The following is a 21,941-nucleotide window of genomic DNA, read 5'->3' as shown; positions in this document are numbered from 1 at the left end:
TTGAGCACACACCCAATGATTCGGCATATTTAAGAAATATCTGAACTCTTTGGAAGTCTACAGATTAAAACCTACAGTGCATTTAGAACATTTAGCCTTTTTTCCCCACATCCCAAATCTGGAGTCCTTAATCTGACCCTGTGCATCGTGCTCTCTAGCAACAAACATTTCTCATCTGTAGCTATTGGCACACAAGCGCTGTTTCCATTCCATCTGAATGTCTTGAAATAAAAGCTAAAAATGCCGGGGTCAAAATGTTATGCATGATGAAGATAAGCAGTGAGAGTTTTTTGCTTCTGATATGGGGTTGGATCGGCTGCACTAACCTGGGTGACTTTTATGCGCTGTTTGCAGCTGAAGAAGCTTTGGCAATTTCAAATGGTTATCACAGGGTACTTCTGCTTTAGAGCCAGCAGGACATGTTTTTCCAGTTCACAGTGTGTACCCCCTTGCGTCTCAGGTGTACACACACACGAGAAGTATAATGAAGTTAAGAAACCCGGGATTTCTTATGGAAGCTTAACCTGATTGTATGAACCTTGTAAAAATCTTTTTGAATAACTCAGTTTTCTTGTTGGAAGTTTTCCATAGTAGAAGGTGGACAGTTTCCATCTTAATGATTAATTCAGAACTGGCAGTTACGTTGGACACCTGGTCCTCAGTATATTTAGGATTGAGAAGTTCTTGGTAATCCTTTCAACGTGCTTTTATAAATCCAGCATAATGTATTATACCTGTTACAACTTTTAGGATCAGTAATCCTAAACTTTGCATATAGGACTTGTCAGCCAGTGTGTTTGGACACAAAGGCAGCTGAAAGTTTCACGACATCTTTATTTTCACATGGCTCCACATGGCTCAGAATTAGTGACATGGCTAATGTTCTGTGGCCTGTATCCACTTACACTAATCAGGATTATACAGGAGCCATCTGAGCTTTCGTACGTGAGACCTGCAGAGAAGTCAGTTCAACATTGCCTGAATTTGTTTTTCTGGACTAGGTGCATCACTCTGTGCCATATTAAGACTCACTGTCACTTTTCCTTTTTACGTTTTGTTATATTTCAGATCATTGATTATTTTAGGTTCTATATAATCAGTCTTACTCAGGTCCAAACAGGAGCTTTTTAAATAGGTTAAAAAATATGTGCAATATGTAGGATAGAAAACTGGAAATGACAGATCCTGCTCCAGTGGGTCCCCTTAAAGCATCACAATCAGGGACACTCTGTTCCAGTGCTAGTTTTGTTATTAAAAGTAGTGTTTATGCTGCTTAGGTTTCTGAGACGGTAGAAATTCTTTCTGGTTTAACTGATTAAAATACAGCCCCAATTAGAGTAGCCCCAGCCTTTAGTAGCCAGGTGAGAATTTGGAGAATTCAGAATGGTGAGCAGTTTTCTTTTTTACTTTACAATGAGGAGGCTTGATAGCGTTTGACTTATATTATTTTTGCTCCACACAAAATACCATAATAAAACATTGACATTGAAAGGGGGTTATTTTGTTTTAGCCCTTGTTGATGCCTGCTAATTGCTTTCACATTTTTTCAAGGGGTAGAGGATCTTCTCCATTTGAAGTGATGGCTGTAGATTGTCTTCTGGGCGTGCACCTGTGTGAATTAATTGCATAATTCAATTGCGTGAATTAGTGTTGAATCTGTAAATTTAACCACAGTGAGAGAGGTGCTTTTTGAAAGCAAGATGAAAGTTAAGGCATGCTCACGTTTTTAGAAGTAAGGACTTAACTAGCGAGCCTCAATACTTATAAAGCTGTTTTAATAGTTTTGAAAGGTGAAGATCAGTTTAAATTGTTTCCCCCTTGTAAATTGTATGTTAAATCTAATGCAAATCCGTAAATTAAAAGTAGCAGGCTATTGGAATATATAGTATCTCTGTCCTGGTACTAGCACTACTAGGTCCTTAGTTGACTGTATTTTAAAATAAGTCAGCAAAACAACATTGTAAATGCTACCATGTCAGACTTGTAGTTTATAAATAATATTTTAACAGTTCTGAATAAAAATCCAAACAAATCATTACTGAGTCAGAATGTTGACTAAACAATTTTTGGAAAGAATGACTTCCATGTTGTCTTTAAATGATAACAGATGGAAACACAGGAGTTGTTACAGTTATTATCTATGATAGTTTTGTGTGTGCACTCACTATGAATGTGTATTTTGATTCTTTGTTACCTTGATAGCCCTACAGTGCTTGCATTAAATACAGGATAGCAAATAACTGGTTTAGGCAAAGTCTTGGTGGTGCCATATGCCTTCCACTTCTTAATAATGCTCTTGACTGTGTTCCAAGGGATATTCAAAACCTTTGAATATTTATATCCATCTCCTGCTCTGCGCTTTTATCCTGGAGGCCTTTTCATTGCTCCTTGTTGTCGATAGTTGACTCTTTATTTTGAGATGATCTACCCAGCAGAGGAGACCTACAGGGACAGCTGGTTTTAACACCTCATTAAAATGCATTACTTTGGCAAGGGTGTGTTGTAGATTTACATGTACATTTGTACAAATGTGTGTGCTATTAAGTTCCTATTCTCTTAATGCTTTTAGATCACTGAATCCTGAAATGAAGTGCAATTATGTAGAATGAAGATACATACATAGAGCCCTTACAGACAGAAAGGTTATATATATATAATAATGCCCACCTTGCACCATGGTGGTGCTGACTACTGCCTTGAGAAACTCAAATATGTAGTATGGTACAAAAAGAAAACTGGTGTACACATTACAGAAAGCTGCATCATTTTAAATCTAGCTAGTATCATGGTGAACCGTGGTGAAAGGTGCTAACCTGCGATGACTGAACAGAGCTTTCAGCTGTCTTTCAGCAGACATTCATGGAATGTCTCAGAAACCAAAGTGCTTATGCTGGTCTAAATGGCTCAAGTGAAGGAACCGAGAGAAATTGTTTTTGCTGTTTGGAGAGGGCCAACGTCATGGGCTGAGTGATGTCACTCCCCAAAAAATAATGCCTTGTATTTTGGAAGCGAAAGCGGCTCCAACGCTGTATTTTGCGATGCAAACGCAGCACAGGCGAATGAATTTGGAGACGTGCTTGTGCTGTTTGCAGGGGGACCATCTTCCCGGAGCTGATAAAGCCAACATTCTGTGATAGAAACGATTGAATTAACACATATTAGCGACCACCAAGTAATATGAAAATATTCTGTCATTGTGGAAGGTAACATTTGGTTGGCCTTAGGAGAATTACTCACCTTTCTTGGCCAAAACAATCTTCCAAACCCAATCCTATTGAGAACAGTAGGACCAGTGCATTGTGGGATTCAATCCCAAGCACCTGTCCTCGTGTGAACCTCAGCTGAAGGTGAGGTAATCCTGTTCAGACTGTCCTTGCTGCTCACAGAGGCCCGGCAGGTACTCAGTGAAGTGTCCTAATGTGTTGACAAGTGAGTGTTGTTGGGTTTGTAACTGGACTGAAAACATTACAGTCTCAGTTTGTCTACAAAATGTGAGCCTTTGTATGTTAAATCTGCAAACTGTTTTAAAGGGGGTTATCAGATATTATTATAAATGTAATATTAGATATTGAAGCATCTGTTAAAAAAATGCAGTAATAAAGTAAGCATTTAAAACATTTAATGATGCCACTAAGGACACATTTAGTGCAGAATTCATTGTTGCACATTAGGTTGTTGTTTTGTATTGTTCATCATTGCTACACTTGCAAAGATCTCATTAGGTTTTTGATTTAATGTTATAATATGTTTTTGAGTTAGTAAATTTCAATGATCAAAGTTATTCTTCATTTAGATTGGATCAGGGCAAGTTTTAAAACCAGTCATTTACTACCAGATGTTTGAATTATGTTAGAGAGAAAGCTCTTTCAGCCTCTGATCATGGAACAAGCTGACAGCTATTTTGCAAAGGTTTTTGATTCAGGGACTGGTGGGGAGCATTTTTAAAGGTTTCTTCCACAGAACCTCATTCACACTGTAGAAAGATCTGAATCTTTGTTTGTGTTTTCTAAATGCTTTACATTTTTTGCAGGCAAGTTTACAGTATGTTTGTTGATACTTGTGATAGACATATAGCTAGAAATAATGGACTAGTCAAAACCAATATTTTAAACATATAATTTCAAAATGTAGGAAACATGTTATTATTGGTATAGGTGCAACCTTATAGCTGCTTTTAATTTCAATTTACTTAGTGTTATGCATGGTTTCACCCAGGGCTGTGCCTTTTTCATTCTGCTCAACATATGGAATTGCTAAATTTGTTTATTTTGATACATTTGTTTAATTTAAATTATCTTTCAGACTTCAAGCATGTTTTTTTTTATTCTGACTTTTCACTGACTTGCATTGTTAAATATGTCCAACTCAACATATGACAGGAAACACTAATGTATATAAAAGGCTTAACTTTTTTTCTGGACTGTTTCTCTGTGTGCTGTAGAAATGTGATCTTCTGAAAGTCCTATCCATATCGGTCAGGCATCTGCTTTTTATGTAGTAGTCTCACCGGCGATACTAGATAGAAACCACTTGGTGTTATATAGACATACAGTATAATAATATATAATAAGTACCCTTCATTTCTGTCTAAAAACTATCATGCCTAACACTCTTCAATTCATTGAGTCTCTTCATTGAGTTTGTAATACAGAGGCTTCAAGCATAATTATAGGCCATTACTAACACGAGAGGCCTGTTGTTATTTGATATGTTGTTTGTAACATATCAGCATGTACACGTTGCATAACATGTACACGACATAATAACAACGTGTTGTTATTTGAGTTCACACGTGCAAAAGAAATCTCATGGGGCTTCTTCAAATGTATGTTGTTCCCTCCTGAATATCTGTGATTAAGTCGACGCTTCTTGATTTTTTTTTTAAGGTGTCAACCTTATGGTATTAGGATTTAAATCCATCAGCTCTTGAAGCACATGTAGTTATTATGAAAAGTGTTCAAAGATGATCAATGTCCATAACTGGCCAAACCTCTCTTAAGAATGAGGAAAACGTGTAATTATTTTTAATTGAAGCTGAAACACAACACAGTGCTGCGTCGACATCTTCTCCTGTTTCCTTATATTAATATAAAACTACCATTTGTTGACATATTTATTCCCAGTACATTCAATAAAATGCATCTATATTGGTTCCTGAATTCTTTCAACAAAGGAAAAGAAAAACTGAATTTGTTGTGAAACTGTTTTTTTTTTATTGCCCGTGCAAGAAATTAAATTAATTAGAACCACCAATTCGCATGAAGAATGAACATATCTCTTTTATTTGCAGTCAGTTGGTGGTGAACGTGCTTGGTGAGATATCTAGGCCGATTTACAGTCAGTGCTTTCCTTTCATGCGTGAATGGCAGGCTGCATGGGCACTGAAAGCAACAGCTGTTTTGCTTTCAGGCCCTCGAAATTGTCCCCAATAATAAAGAAGTTCAGCTGCCTGCATACTACAGATCCTGAAAGTGAAAGGCCTTCTGTTTTCTTCCTCTGCCAAGTGTACTGGAGATTTAATTCTAAAGGTTGCAGTGTTGGTTTGGGGGGGATATTATTTGAGTTCTAAGTCTATCTTTTCCTTTACGATTATTTTATAGGAAACTCCTCTACAATTCAAATTAGCTGCACCACAGTGGGCCATCCTGATACAAACTCAATAAGATATGTCATGGGTCATTCAGAAAAGTTTTTTTAAGGGAGCTGTTGTATGCTGGCTGTAGAAATACAATTTTCAATGTCATGTTTTGTGGTTTGGATTTGAATGTCCCATAAGATGCCAATAATATTGTGTGTTTTGTGCTGGTATTTGAGACTTTTGTGGTTGAATACCAGAAAGTTTATTAGCTTATATTTTTCAAAGTAAGGTTTAATGCAACTGTGATCTTCCAGTGACAGGCATAGCTGACACATCTCTATTGGCATTATAACATGTGTGCTTAGGTTTCTGAGAAAAGTCATGTTTTTACTGAAACAGTTGAGTCAAAAGCAGTACATATTATTTTGATTTATTTTTACTTAAGATGATTAATGGGTTGCATTTCAGAAGATGATTCCTTAAATGTTGGATGAACAAACTTCTCCATAAATAACAAAAGGCTGTGGGAGAAACATGTGGATTGTTGTTTTTGTTTGCTGTTTTACTGGTAATTCTGGGAATACTTATGGCTAAAAATCCCATGAATTAAAATCCCATGCTGGGGTGTCCAGACTGGCATACAGATTTGTGCTTTGCAGCACATGTTTCTACAAACAGTGCATCATCTGGTTTGAGCTTTTGTGTTTTATGTCACCTTATGTAATGCATGGATTAGTCTTTCACTATAACTGTGCTGCTCAACTTTTCTAGAGCTCAAGTTTTTTTTTTGCCAAAGATGTATTTAAATACTTTTTTTTCTGAGTGGTTGATTGTATCAGTGCATATAAACAATGTCTGCAATATCTTTAATTATTCTGACATTTCCAACAAAAAGATGACCCAGGAAGAGGTGTAGTGAATGGTCTGCTGTTACCCTCTAAGACTTGTCCTAAGAGCGCTTAGTAGGGATCAGTTCAGGAGATCCTGCTGGAATGCTGTCCTTCCGATGGCTTCTTGTCTAAGGGGCAGTTGTGATCACTGCAGATTATACTGTAAATGGGCTGAGTGCAGCATCAGACAGTCTCACAGCTGGATGACAGGCGTGATTTCTGTTATGAACATCCAGAGCCCCAGAGTTGAACCCACGCCTGAACCCCCCGATCACGGAGCTTAGCCTGAGCCCAGGTATAGTACATGCCTTTACTGGTTACTAGGCTAGGTTTAATGTTAATTCCAACCACCTGGCAGTCTCTAACCCAAACCTTATAGTTTTTCTAAATTTAGGGTATTAGTCAAAATGTTATTCCAGTTAATTTTAACAGCAACCAGGCATGGCTTTGGGATGAACTTGATCATCATTCCTGACTGCAGCCCAGTTGTAACTCTCTACATAGCTTCCCCTTCTGAATCTCGGCCCTGACCTCTTTAGTGATACAGCAGTTCCAGCCTCATGGAGGCAAGAATGCCCTGTCTGGTGAATTCGTGATCCTTCATTCCCAGGCGGTATGTGATTCTAAAGCTATATTGTGGCTGATCCTCCTTAATGTCCACCGAGTTCTACTGGGTGTGTATCAGAAGCCACACTCACTAAAGCATCTCCAGACATTAGCTTTCCTGTCTGTAAAATCGAGCTGGGGGTTGGATTTGTCATTTGCCTTTCATTCAGTGCTGCTTCATGTGTCCAACTCTGCATGTCAAATGTACATGAATCATGTCCCTTCTGGACAGTGCGACAGAGACACCTGTGAACCGTCTTTGCAGATATTGTCACCCTTCATTATGACATTTCTAAAGTTATTTCCTAACTGGCAAGTATTCACAAAAGGTAGCTGACGTGACTTGCCTAAATATGGCAATCTTCCAGAGGGGTTGTGACTGTTGTGTGCCCCTCTGTTGTGCTGTGGAGAGAGATAGCAGCCCATCCTGAGGCAGCAGGACTCTTCAGGGTGTCCTTATCCATGAAGAAGCTCAGCTCTTGCAACAGCATGCTGTGTCTGATTAGTGGGTATTACAGGCGTTGTCCAAATGTCATTGTTGTCATGTGGCAGATGTGTGATAGCGATCCAGAGAAATGGACTTGCTCATGACTTTGAATTTTCAAAACGTTTTTTTTTGGAGTGGGGGTCTTTCTTTCAATATTAGTGTCTACAGTAATGAACAATTCACAACAATTTGTCTTAATGTGTTGTGTGTGATTTCACACAGGTTAAACTGCGTATGAGTGTGCCTGACATTGAGTATAAGAAATATAGTGCAGTATAAAACCCAGATATATTTTTAAGATCAAGGAATGGCATGAATTGGGAAGACTGAAGTCCAGAAAATAAAAAAAGGTGAAATAAATTTCAGAGAAAAAACTGTTTATCACAGCAGCATCTGCCCTTAATTAGGTAACCTAAAAAATTCCCTGGTCAAGCACATATGGTGAGTTGATATATTGTGTACAGGAAAGAAATGTTAATGTTTTGTATTCTGTCTAGCAACTGCTAGGGTTGTGTTACAAAGTTCCTGAGAGGCCTAATACTGTCTAATCCACTAATGTTATCAGAAAACCGCACATTAATCACAGTTAATCCACATTATTGACTCGTGGGCCCTAAAAAATGATTTAGTGCTTAAGCTTGTTGTGAACTTGTGGTAACTCTGGTAAAATATAAAAAGAGAGAGGACTGCAATTCGATGATCAGGAGATTAGCTGTTCTTTCTGGGTTTCCGAATTCAGGTTATTGAAAAACATTTTTTTTTTAAAAACTAGGCTTGGCAATTTTTTTTTTTTACACCCACCCAATTTTGGGAATCGCCAAACTCACCGTTTTTTTTAAATATCAACTATAATACCCGAGTCCATCATGGGGGGAGGGTACGAGGACAGCTGAGAAACCCCTGATAGACTTATTCCCACCCTGCCCTGCTTTGAAATTCCAATTTAAGGTTAATGTGTGCACAGGCAGGCAACTTTACTGGATGTGCCGCTCAGAGGCCTCCATTTCTTAAGATTCCAGGTTTTTAAGCTCTTCTAAATCAAGTTTTTATTGTTTTTTTTCTTATAACATTTCACATGATGAATATAGGTCAGCTGTCAGTTTTCACACTTGTCTGTGCGCCGCGGTTATGCACTGTGATAGGGACGATAAGGTTGTTATAACTTAAAACAGATCGTCCAGGATTGTTTTGAAACATTTCAGTCTTGCAAATAAAAATGTAAACAGATGTAAATGTTTATAAAGTGAGAAAATGCGATGCAATTCAACGTATGCCCTGTAATTGTCATGAATAACTACATTGCATTTCTATTTATGTGTTAAAGTTTGTTTTCAATTTGCCTGATTGTTTTTTGCTTTGTAGGGGAGACTGTGGAAGAACAGAAGCAGAAAACCCAAAGCAAGAATACTGTTCCAGAAGGAGTAAAAGTTTTTGTAGAGCCTTCATGGGTATGATTTGTCTTTAATTAATGCCTCCTATTAGCTGTATAATAGGAATATGATATTCAACAAAAAAGATAAACTGAATTTTAAATACAGAATGACAAAATACAGTTATTTTTTAGGTTGAATAGGAAGTACCTGCATTTGCATGCTGAGTTTGACTTCTTTTTAGTGCTGATAATCATTTAAGTGCATGAGCTTAAATAGGTGTGAAGCCTATGGATGAGACACTTGAAGTGATGAATTGTATTAATGATAAAGATTTAAGGGTAGCACGGTGGCACAGTGCGTAGCATTGAGCCTCGTAGTGTTGGGGAGCTGGGATCAATTTCAGACTCTCTAGATGAGAGTCAGAATAGTCAAATACTGAACCTTCCTGTTCATTCTTCTACTGTAATGCCCCAAGCTCTGGAACTCTCTGCCTAAGGATATCAGAGAGTCACCTTCTCTAAACTTGCCTTTACTTTACTGGTTCCATTCTTCACCCCTCTGCTTTTCCTCGTACCACCATCCATGGTCTCCTCTCTATATTGTAATTGTGTTTTATCTTGTGTTTTCTTTTTATTGTTGTTCTCATACTGTAAAGCGCTTTGAGAAGCCACGTTTAAAGGTGCTATATGAAATAAAGTTTATTATTATTATTATTATTATTATTCTTCCAGAACAGGACCTTCAAACACCCATCTGCTCAACTATACAACTGAATTACCAATTAGGCGAACAGATAGGTGGGAGCAGCCAATGGAACATATTGTTAGTGTGTAGCTGACGCAAGCAGTAGAGAAAGGAATTTGAAGGAGACGGTATCTCTGTGCTTGCAGAACTGACTGACATGCGTCTCAGTGCACAGGTGTCACCGACTATATCCTCTGCATCACCACTCCTGGTGATGACCAGTTAACTGTTCACTTTAAGGAGGGTATTCTGCCCATTTACGTCATGTGGTTTTTATTAGTTTATTGAGCCAAAGGTCTCGTCCAACTACATCTTGAAAGCAGCCAGGATATCACGCATTGTGTCACTATTTTCTTATAACAAAATAGAAAAATTTTAAATGTGTTTACTTCATGTTGTCCAAATAACTAGACTGAAAGATGTCCGAATCAGAATTCTGGCACATTTTATTTTTCGAATTACAGTTATAATGAAAATGCAGACTGGGTCAGGTTTTTGTCAAGAAACTTGTCTGAGTAGGTATTTGATATAGTCTAAACCCAAAACTCAAGTTCAGAGCATGAGGAGTGAATTTAAAGGTGGGTTACATTGTACTGCTTTTCTGTTTAAGAAAATGAATGCTAAAATGTTTGCTTCTCCTTGGAAGAAACTGTAGACTCACTAGAGTTTCACATCTACCCATTTCCTAACTTTTATTGAATGCAGGGTCACATAGGAGCCAGAGCCTGTCCCAGCAAGCAATGGGCACAAGGCCGGATACACCCTGGATGGGACACCAGTCCATCGCAGGGCACACACAGACACAGAAACACACTCCAGGATCAGTTCTCCCAAAAGCCCATTAACCTAGCAGTATGTCTTTGGAATGTAGGAGGAAACACACGTGAACAAAGGGAGAACATACAAACTTCATAACATACAGATAGATTATTTATGGTTTTGCATTGTGCCCTTTTTTCAGTATGATTTTAAAGTGTTTTGAGTAAGAGGGCCAAATTCATTAATATATTAATATGAAACATTTTTTAATATTAGCTATTTTTATAGATTTAATTAAAAAAGTGACATAGTAATTCTTATTTTATGGATCAGAATGAATACTTGTTGAGAATGGTCTACGTGCTGTTTTCTTTAGTGCAATATTGACGGAATCAATTTGATTTTTCTTTTATTAAATCATGTGGTTAGAACAGGAATCTCCAGAATCAAATGGCTTTTAAATTGTAAAATATTGCCGTGGCAGTTGTACGTTTTTTCCATTAAGATGTTTGAAATTATTCTTCGAGCAAAATGGTGCTTCAAGGCAGTCCTGTTTTCAATCTAATAATGCAATAGTTCAGATGAAATTTAGTATCGCTTTTTCGCTTACGAATTCCAGGGGTAAAATAAAAAACAAGGGTTCTGCAACTATCTTTGCATTCACAAGCACAGTGTCAGGAGCTATAATATAACAGGTTGAAAAACAATACATTTAATTCCTATTAAGTGAAGTAAAGGGGAATAAGCACTGGATTATAATGTTGATTATAATAATCCAGCAGAGATTTTAGAAAGGCTATGCTTTAATTAAGGTTTCATATCCCTTTCCATAAGGTTAACTTAATATTATCCTGAGTGGGGCCAAACAAGCACATAAAAATCAGAAATGAGAAATATACATTTGTTCTTACAGATCCTGCAGATGAGATTCTTATGTGTTTTTATTTCATTCCTTAAGTGTTTAGAGACATGATTACTGATTCATTCTCCTGTTTTGTGTGATGTAGTGTTTGCTGTTCAAAAATAATCTGAAGACGCAATATGAGGAATTCGGATGGTAGTGAAAAGCTCGACTCTGACTTCAGACTATCTTACTGATGAGTCTCAGGTTGACTTATACTTATGAATCTGTGGCACTGCCATGTATTATAAACAGTACTACTCCATACATTACACCAGAGGATATATTTTCTGGTATTAAAAAAACACCCTTTTCACCAAGTGTTTAAAATAAGTAAAGCAGTAGAAAGACCAGCCCCTTTACCAATTTACCAATTACCATTTTTAATTAATATAAAGATTTGATTGTATCCGCTAATGGTTTCTGACAAAAGTTGACCTGCTTGGCATGTTTGTCTTTTTCCTCTATGTATTTTCTGTGATTTTCTATCCTTCTGAAAAAGGGATACCGAACACAGATACCTTAGTGGCATTTTTGATTGGAATTTTAAGAAAGGTGAGAAAACGGTTTCCAGTTAAAAAGCTGGTTCCTGAATATTTTACAAATTAATCCTGTAAGCAAAATGTTTGTGTTTCTGTTGTGAATTGGCTTCATTTCTGTATGTAGCATTATGCAATACACTTTTGATGCGTCTTGCACTGTTAAACATGTGGTTCTTGACACGCAATGCTGCGCAGGTGTTCAAAACAGAAGCAAACGGTCACAACTGTAACAAAATAGTTGACTTTAAGTGCAGAAATTCACCTTGTGTTTGAATGTGCTGTCTCTGAAAATACAGTAAAAGTACTTGTAGGGGTGTGTTCACAATAACTCAAAATATATCTTTTTATTTGTGGAAAATCTTAAAATGTAAATGTGACATTTTACAAATTAATATCTCACTCGTGAAAATGGCAAGAGTTTGTCAACTGCAGTAAATTAAATGCCATTCACAATATAATTTATCCTCTTTTTCAAAAAACGAATGTAAAAAATAACTAGACATTGGAAGTGTTAAAGATACTTGCTAATACCAGCTGAACGTATTTTGGTTACTTACGTTCCTTATTCTGAAAGGATAAGATTGATAGTTTTAGGTTTTAACTTTACAAAAAAATTATTGAATAATTTTAAACTTTATCTTGGGCTTATTTTATTAATAGCCGGATCCTAGAACATAGTCTATAATTGCATAAAAACTGACATGCCACTGAAGAGAAAAACAAGTAATTGAGAATCTAAAATAGCATATAATCCAAAAGCTTATAATTAAAATGACATCTCCCTACGTAAACTATTGTGTATTACCCATGGCAACATGTAGGGAAGGTTTAGAATAATGATTTTCTTGCAGTTGTTGAAAACATATCATTTTAATGCTTTATGTACATTATGTATACAACTACATACATTTTAAAAGGCCCAAAGTAGTTTAATGTAAGACCTTTATCTGTGTTGGTGCACCCTTCCAGTTAAATCCCATAAATAAATCATCTGTAGGAGCCATTGATTTGTTGTGTGTGTATAATATAAGGAGGGCTCTGTACATCCCTGAGATGTGCTCATTAGGTATAAATAATGCAGGGCTAAACTTGATAGCTTTGGAGGTCATTTCACAGTTGCCTCCTGACCTTTGTTTAATAGCTGTTTTTGGAAATCACAACTAATTCACAGTCAACCCTACTGTAGGGAGCCCAGTTGTAACAGTAGAAAAGAGCAAATAAGGGTTATTTTATTTGTGCTTTCAAGTATAAGTGGTACCCTGGAAAGGTCAGGTGTTAATAACTGGTTGTCTCAAGATGCCATTTTTTAAAGAAATGGAGTGTGTATTATTGTAAGGCTTGTTTTTGTTTCTTGGCTCTCTTCCATGCTGTATTGCACCTGTCTTAAAGGGCCAGCAACAGTATTTATTATGAGTACAGAAATGAGTGTAGTATCTGTTTTGGTGCTGATGTTTACCCCACATGTCTCATAGTCTTTTTTTAAAACAATGGCATTTGATGTTTACATCCCCAGACACTATAGGCTAAGAAGGCTAAGGGAATTGTGACCCTACCTTTCTTCTTGTTCTCTTGTTGCACGTGACAAGTGAAATGTGAGTTGGGCCAGTGAAATAACACACTGTGTTTTCTGCCTTACCCAAGCAATCATATCTAGAGAAAGCCTGTACCCTGTTCAATATTCGTGCAGTTAGGCAACAGGATTTTTTTAGTATTAAGAAAAAGCTTTATAAGGTGTAACTGCATGTCTGAAAATGACTAAATAATCTTTCTAATGAAAAGCTAATATTTAATCTGAAATTTTCATTATTTGTATAATGAAATTTCATATGGCATCAATAAAATGGATGGAAGTGTTTTTCTGCACACATTGAAGAGGTTTATAAACAAGAATGACATATAACTATCATTTCTAATAAGAGAATTGCGGTTCTAGAGCAATACTGTTAGATTTTGCAAATCTTTTGCAAATACTTAGAGTAAGTTCTATTTATGAGACTGAGATGCTTAAAAAATGACAATATTTAAATTGTTTTTAAAAACAAATATTGAGTAAAGGAGATTGATTTTTTTTTTCAGAAACAAGCAATTGTACAGTATTGCAGACAGTAGAGTTTTCCTTAGGATTTCTCTCACATAGTGCTGGTAGACCAGTAAGCGGTGCTATTCCCTGTAGACCTCAATTTCTAAACCAATACTGCTGTACAGTGACAGGGGACATTGTGCTATAAGAGGTACTGTCCTTCGGATTAGACATTAAACCAGAATGTTTCATAAATCATGATCTACTGACCATGAAGCCCTGGCAAGTCAGCACTTCAAAAATAAGGCCTTATCAGGTGCACAAGCTAATGGAAGTTTCAAGGCAAGATTGCACAACTGGAAAAGAACATGCATTCATCAAGTTCATCAACAAGAAAGGGGGAGGGGGGTAATAGTTTAAAAATGAATTCCTTTTTATTTCATGACAGCCATATACTAATTACTACTACTTTTAATTTATTTGACTCATGCTTTCGTTTAAAACAACGTACATTTGCACCCCGTAAACTGTCCAGCTAGGTCTTTTAACAGGGGGGTTATTCTGGCCAAACTGCCACACTCACAGGTCAGGCAGCAGTGTCTCATCTTTGATTTGAACCCACAACCAGCTAAGGGTCCAGACATCCTAACCACTGCTCCACGCTACCGTCAACAGCAGATGAAATACCATCCAGCTAACCTGTGTCTGCAGATATGGTCACTTAGAAGTTGTTGCACGCAAAATTCTGTTGATTTATGTATTCTGTTAGTGAAAGCTCCGATAGCCCCATACACTGTAGCTTCGTAATAAATGGGCTGAGATGTTTGCGTTATGAATTTTATTTTTGTATTACAGCCAAGGCTGTTACACGGATGCTGTACTGCCGCACATACGGTGTGAGTGCTGGAACTCACTGGGGTGTGCAGATTGATGAGGGGCTCTGCCGGTGTAAGGAGAGGGTGGTGAAGAGACATTTTGTCAGAATATATCACAGTGCGTAGAAACAGTCATGCTACACTGAGGAATAAAGCTGACAGCCGCAGTGCAGCTGTTCAATAACTCAATCATTAGCCTTGATGACTCTTGGCTATTTCAGATAACGAGTAATTAGTTATATATTTTCCAATTGGTGATTTCATGCATCAATGACCGAGCGTTACTACGCACAACTATATTTTTAAACAATTTGCAATTAAATCAGGTATTTCTAGCATGTAGTACTATCTTTGTAATACTTACCTTTTGTATTTTAGGCAATACGTGTGTGTGGAGTGGTATAATTGTATTTCATGTAACTTCAGTACAAATTTGTGTAACAGAGACTATGCAAAAATATTTGTAGATTTCCTTATTTTCATAAATAGAAGTAATAAAATCAAAAGTTGTCTGGTTTGTGTTTCATAGTACATTCAGAAGAGGTCATTGGGCTTTGAGAGTTTTAGAGTTCTTTTTAATAATTCAAGTCCAAAGCCTTTTTAAGTTTGTACTGATTTCTACAGATGGCGATTCTACTGGAACGACGGAACTGAAGTGCCTTACTCAAGATACATCACTGCTCAAGCTCAGATTTGGTTTCCAACACTCCGGGTCTTATTGCATTTACAGGAAGTAAGAGAATACTCACGGATTAAAAAAATCCATGGAGCTGTGCTTTCACAAGTGCCCACTTCAGAATGGCTGGAAATGAGAGGCTGCCATACGGCCCATCCTGGTGCTTAGTAGTTTAGCGTCTAAGGGAATCTAATGTTAGAGTAGGACGGTGCTGCAGCATTTAGCATTGCTGCCTTGCAGTGCTGGGGCCTATGGTTCAATTCCGGACCTGGGGCGCTATCTGAGTTGACATGTTCTCCCTGCTTTCACCAGGTACTCTGGTTTCCTCCTATAGTCCAAAGGCAGACTAGTAGATTCACTGGGCTCTGCGAAAACTGGCCCTGGTGCGAGTGTGTGCGTGTTGTGTGTGTGCCCTGTGATGTACTGATGTCCCATCCAGAGTGTATTGCACCTTGCCCATGGTTCTTGCTGGGCTGCTCCCCCGTGACCCTGTGTTGCTTAAAGCAGGTAGAAAATAGATGGAATCTAAAGTATCATCCATCTGCTTTTTTGAAGGATCCCAGATATTTGGCCTCAACCACCTGGGTGTTACATCTACCCTCTCCTTGTATAAAGAAGTGTTTCCTATTTTCAGTCCTAAATGAATTTCTTTCTAGTTTCCATTTGTGTCCCTATGTCCTTGTTTCACTACTGAGCGTGAAACAGTTCCCTGGTTTGACCCTAGCGATGCCTCTTAGGATTTTAAACACTTGAATCAAATCTCCGCTCACTCTCATTTGTTCAGCTCTGAAAGACGATTTATCTCTTCTAACCCGCCTATATGTGAGAGAACTGAGACCAGGAATAATTTTTGTTGCTCCTCTTTGAACGTATTCAGGCTGTGACAGAACAAGTAGGCCTACAGGTTAATTACTTGCAAAACAGTAGAAAGGTGAGGTGAAACACAATGCTTCTGCTTTGAACCTCCTTGCGGTGGGTGAGGAAGGAGGGAGAGAACAGGAATATGAGGTTAAGAGAAGAAAAAGAAGAATAATGAGAGAATTGATGGAGGTGAGCAAGTCAGTCCGGAGATACGGAAATCTGGGAGATGAACTACAGGAAAGGTGTGGAAGAGTAAAAGTCCAAAAATGAATGGAGAGCTTTAGAAAGACAGACATAAACTAACCGTTGAACACTGGGAGAAGGTATGTCCCGTTTTAAGGATAATTTGTTTTAGTTTTTTCTGGAGTAGGAGTTTTTGAATCCCTGTGAAGGGACAAACAGAAGGGCCAGTGTAATCATGGCCAGTAGAGACGCAACAGTGATATATTGGCTTGGAGAGACTTTTGGTTCCCGCCACTGTGATATCTTCCTTGTAATGGTCAGCCAGCGTTTAATCACAGGGCACCCTGTGCAAAACGTAGAATAAATGAGATGGCTAGACTCACATGATACCCTTCAGGTGATCTCAAAATGTGTATGTGGGGCCCCTGAATATACAGTATACTGTATTTACAGATGGTGCAGTTTCTGCTGTGAGACAAATTGCGTGGCGTAGATGGGGACTGTGGGTAGTTAAGGGGGCTGTGGACATCTGTGTGGATTAGGTGATGGAAGTGGCAAGAGAAGATTGGTGGCTCTGAAAACAAGGTTCCAGATGAGTGGCCCTCCTGTAAAATGGAGGGTTTGTTTGACCTTGGGAATATAAAGGGCGTTGTGGTGGAAAAGAAGGACAAGTGAGATGTGGTTTTCCGTGTGGGAATTCCTCATGGGGTTGATTGCCTTGGGTTGTCCGCGTTCCCACTCCCCTCCCACATTTCCCCTGGATTTGGTCTCCCAACAAGTTCAGATCTTTGCCCCCTCTTTTTACCCCTCCATATTTAGTCTTATGGGGACAGCGTAGTGTGTAGTGGCTTAGTCTCAGGATTCACAACCGGCTGGTTGTGGGGTTTGAATCCTCGTTGCAGACAGTGCTGCTGTACCTTGAGTGAGGTACTTAAACCCCAGTTGCTCCAGTCCAGCCAGCTGGATGAATGGGTACTAGAGTTTGCTGGGTGCAGGTTCTGCTGTGGACTGGAGCCTCGTCTGGAGAGGAGGTGGAAACCAGGAAAATCTCTGGACCGATGAGCCATTGTGTGTGGCCCCAATGGAAATACCTCTCCCTGTATCCATTCTCACATTATCTTTTTTTCTGTCTTTTTTTACCTTCATAGTTTCATCTTCTCTCATTTCACTTATTTCTCCTCAACTTCTGAAGAGGTTCCAGTGCTGAAATGTTTTTTTTTTAATTCTACTTTTCAGCATGGAATTAAGTTTTACTTGTCCTCTGTAGCTTGCACGTTAACACCCCCCTGTAATAGGGATTAGATATCAGCATTTGCTTTACAGCTCTGCATAATGGATATTGAAATTTGTGTTTTAAACACTTAGTTCACATATGTATATGCCTGTTGTATCTACACACCTTATATTTCACCTCAGTTGTAAGTAATGGGACCACATCAGCTTACTCTTCATCAATGTGTGTGTGTCGGATATTTAAGAGCTATTGGGGTGAATTCCACGTGCTGTTATTTTAACTCGGAATTGCATTTTTTTCGCTCCGAATTACATGGCGTTCTTTTTTCTGTCGTCTTTTTAGAAATCCTCCACAGCTCCAGCCCCGCCTGTCGACAGTGCTCAGCTCGCACCGGTGACGAATCAAAGTGTGGAGAGTCCCCCGATGATGCCAGAGCTCCTGGGAGACGTGCCTTTCACCTTGGCTCCCCATCTTCTTGCCCTGCAGACGGGCTTCGCTGATCTTCCAGATGCGCTCTTGTCTCGGGACTTCAATGATAATTTGGCCAGCTTCCGATACGACTTCACTCTGGAAAACTCTGTGCTGTGCGACTCCTAATAATTCAGCAGAACGCAGTTACTTGTCATCTTGTCACTTTTAAATGTTTTTGTTGCAAGTGGCTTAATATTTTTAATTTCTGTGATTAACTGGAAGTTGTATTGACTCGTTTGCAACAATTACAAGCTCTTAGAATGTTTCTTTGAACATAAAAAGTATCAAATTTTAGCTGGTGCAGAGAAAATCCGCGTCTACCACCAGCCACTGGTGAAATTGTTTACACAGTGTCACAGCTACATGTTAAGAGAAGTGTTGCTTTCTTTCAAAAACTGTTCTAAATTTGTTTCTAAAGGAGAATATTGTTTCACTCCTTCTGCTCATCTGATTAGACTGAATGGCATCCTCTTGTTTTTAGCCTGTTTACAGACAGTTTATATAGAACATGGTCCTTTCTATTTAATTGAACTGTGTTTGATAACAAATACTGTACCTTGCAAAGAACATCTGCAGGAGGGGCAACATTTGACTTGATCACACCGAGTTCTCCCTTCAGTTTTCTTTACATTAACGAAAACATCATGAAAAGGGTTCTAGAGAGCATCAGGTTCTCATTCTTGTAAAACTATAAGTAAAGTAAAAAAAAAACATAAAAATCTGCCAGCAGTAAGCAATAAGACAGTGAGGCACTGTCTAAAAACCTTTCACCTTGATAAATTTATCACAGCCCTCAAGAGTTTTGAGATTTGCATTCCGTCTACTCTCTAAATACAGGGCTTATCCATGACCAAATGCAACTTTTGGGATATTAAAGGAATTATTTATCTTTAATTACCTATGAAATACTGTAGTGTTTCCTGAGGACTATAACTGTAACTGCTTGCATAGACCTTTTTCTGATTTATAGACACTTGAAGGCTGCGAGGACTGGCCAGCTCCTAACATGCTTTAGAATACACAAAATAGCTGCTGCTAGCTAATACAAAAATGAGGAGTTAATTAAAACTTAATTTTTAAAAGGTTTGCGATGGATGGATGCACTTTGAACGCACCTTTCTCTGATTTAATGGTCTCATCTGTTTCCAAAAGGGTTTGGTGAATTGACCCCTAATTGTAGCTTGAGTGAGAAAGGGAAATTGCAGGATGATTTAAGGAGCCTGACTGGGCTGAGCTCTGTTATCCTTACACAGCCTTGAGCAGGATCATTTTAGGAGCTGTATAGGGTAAAAAGAAGTCAAAGATGATGATGATAGTGATGATGGAATGACACCTGTTGATTAATATTTCTTCATCTTTTGTGATTTGCAGCACAGGGGGGTGTTTCTCATGTATCCTAAATTGGAGAATGTACAATTAAGGGAAGAAATAAATGAAGGATTCTGCTTAAAATGATCATCATTAAAACATGAAAAGTAGGTACTGTATATCAAGGACACAGGCACATACAAACCTATCTACAAATCAAATGTTTTAACAAAGGCTGCAAATTGTTCACATTCAGAGCTTCACAAGTTTTTAATATGTATTATCTATCATGAAAAATATGCAGTATGATTTGCACAATGAGGATGTATAATACATTTTCTCCTTTTTTTCTGTAGAGTCCAAGCCTTGCATGATTTATAGCTATACACTACATCTGTGGTCTATATTCTGAGTGCAAACATACAGCATGTTAAGTGGAAATATCTATATACATGTTACAATGTCAATGTGTGTTTCTTTTTGCAGTATTGTAGGTGCAAAAATACTTAACGTGGAATTGTAACTGTACCACATGTCTGTGTTAATTTGAAGTAGACTTTGACACCAGGGATAATGGCACAGAAAACTCTCAAAAGCTTTTTTGGGATGGCTCTCTCAGGAATCATTTACACATTCAAGACAACGAAAAGAAATTAAGACTATGTCTTAGCATGAGTTACAACTTTTTTTGAAAAACATTCAGTAGTGCCACCTTTCTTACCATGATCTAGTTTTGAATTAATATTATACATTACTAATATTGGCTTATTATATAAACTGATATTTCCTATCAGTTTATATAATAAGCATTTCTGAGGACAGAAATACAGTATTAATGTTTTGGGAAACATGGTTGTTTTTATTTTTAAAAACATTATGCTGCCCTTGTCTTGTGTATAGACAACCTAAACTGTGTGAATCGTGTTCACATAGTCCTGTGCCTTGTTTGATTAATGATAATATTAAACATGATGTATGAAATTTCTATAAATCTAAAACCGTTACATGTTGCTGTTACAAAAGTTAGAGTTTGTAGACAGACTGGCCTCTGTGGTTTTTTTGCTGCTCAAATTATTTTCCATTTCTGCTTTCCAAGAACTTGTTTTTCTTGCTACTTGAGATTTCATATTGTATCCTTGTTGGAAAGAATCACAGATTTACTAAATGATAAAGCAAACAAGATCCTTACCACCTTTTGCATGTGCTGCACAAATTGTTGTAGAAATGATTAATATTTTTATGTGTCAATAAAGAACTGTTGAAAAACTCCCTTCTTGCTGTTTTCTTGGTGGTTGTGGTATTAACAGAGGTCACTCACCTTTCTTTCATCAAAATCAGTTTGAAAAGGAATATCCATAATGGAACTGCTTTCAAATGGTAAATGGTAAGGTTGCCGAGTTAACATTAAAAAGTCTGAACTGATATGGTAATACAAGACCGTAGTGTATATAGTGTAATTTAATCATAAAAATATTAAACGGCATATTTTAAGTTTCACAACCCTGCTTCTTGCACATTCCATGGAGAAACTAAAGAACGTGATTTTCTGCAGCTCTTGTTGCAGGAACAAAAAGCTGGCCTGGCCGCAAGCAGGAATAAGTAGAGATTAATTCTGTGCTGAAAAGTTAAAAGAAGAAACTCAATCTTTTGATCACGGAGCCTTCTTTGGGAGTGAAATCTCCAATTGTCCTTGTTTAGCTGAGCAGATGTGCAAAACTCAAATTAGAGTTTCCTTAAATTTGCTGCCCTACTGTTGTACAGCCTGTATTCAGAGCATGTGAATTCGCATCAATGGCTCTCTGTGGTTCCAGGATATTCAGGCGAATTTAATGTACCACGGGTGCAACTTTAACACGGTTTGGGAAAAGTATCATGCAAAACCCAGACAAAGAAAAAAAAAACATTTTTAAGGCTTTCCTCTGAACAACTACACTTACCAAATAAATCCTAGCTCCACCCTTTTCTGAGGTACAGTCCTCTATAACGTTAAATATCACGAACAGTGAAGCTAAATACAGGATAAGGCGGTAAAGTAGCAAGTGTCACATAAGGTAAAACATAGCTCAGGTTTGTAATGTTATCATTATCCTGTTTAGAATGAAACTCGAGCTACTGTACATTCAATTTCCAGTCTCCAACAACTAAGACACAGTATTGAACGTAATTTCGAGACACGAAGTCGCATCACGAATGAAAATTAGGCCGTGTGACATCATTAATACTATTTACTACGCAGATCTGTAATCGTGCTGGTCGGGGTTGGGTTCCGAGCACAACCTGTCATCCTCGATCCGCTGTTACGCGTTATTATTGTGAACACGCCTAGTTGTAATCGCCTATTGATCCGTATTACAAATCTCATTTATGTCGCAGGTCCGACTTTAATTAAATGCCCAAAGCAATAAACGTGGACTAATCCCATCCCACTCAACC

At 37.9% G+C, this 21,941-nt stretch overlaps 1 protein-coding gene across 4 annotated transcripts in view; it reads left to right on the top strand.

The window, feature by feature from the left end:
• The window catches only part of umad1 (UBAP1-MVB12-associated (UMA) domain containing 1), a 29,734-nt gene extending 8,957 nt beyond the window's left edge, over positions 1–20,777 (top strand). For all 4 annotated transcript variants that reach the window (XM_015357887.2, XM_015357888.2, XM_015357886.2 and 1 more), the window contains exons 3-4: positions 8,924–9,009; positions 18,072–20,777. In XM_015357887.2, coding sequence (XP_015213373.1) covers positions 8,924–9,009; positions 18,072–18,326 — 341 coding nt within the window. In that variant the 3' untranslated portion in view covers positions 18,327–20,777. The remainder of the gene's footprint in view (positions 1–8,923; positions 9,010–18,071) is intronic.
• The last annotated feature ends 1,164 nt before the right edge of the window (positions 20,778–21,941 follow it).

The sequence above is a fragment of the Lepisosteus oculatus genome, chromosome 10 (genome assembly GCF_040954835.1).
Source record: "Lepisosteus oculatus isolate fLepOcu1 chromosome 10, fLepOcu1.hap2, whole genome shotgun sequence".
Classification (NCBI taxonomy): domain Eukaryota; kingdom Metazoa; phylum Chordata; class Actinopteri; order Semionotiformes; family Lepisosteidae; genus Lepisosteus; species Lepisosteus oculatus.
This window is presented reverse-complemented; position numbering and strand designations above follow the sequence as displayed.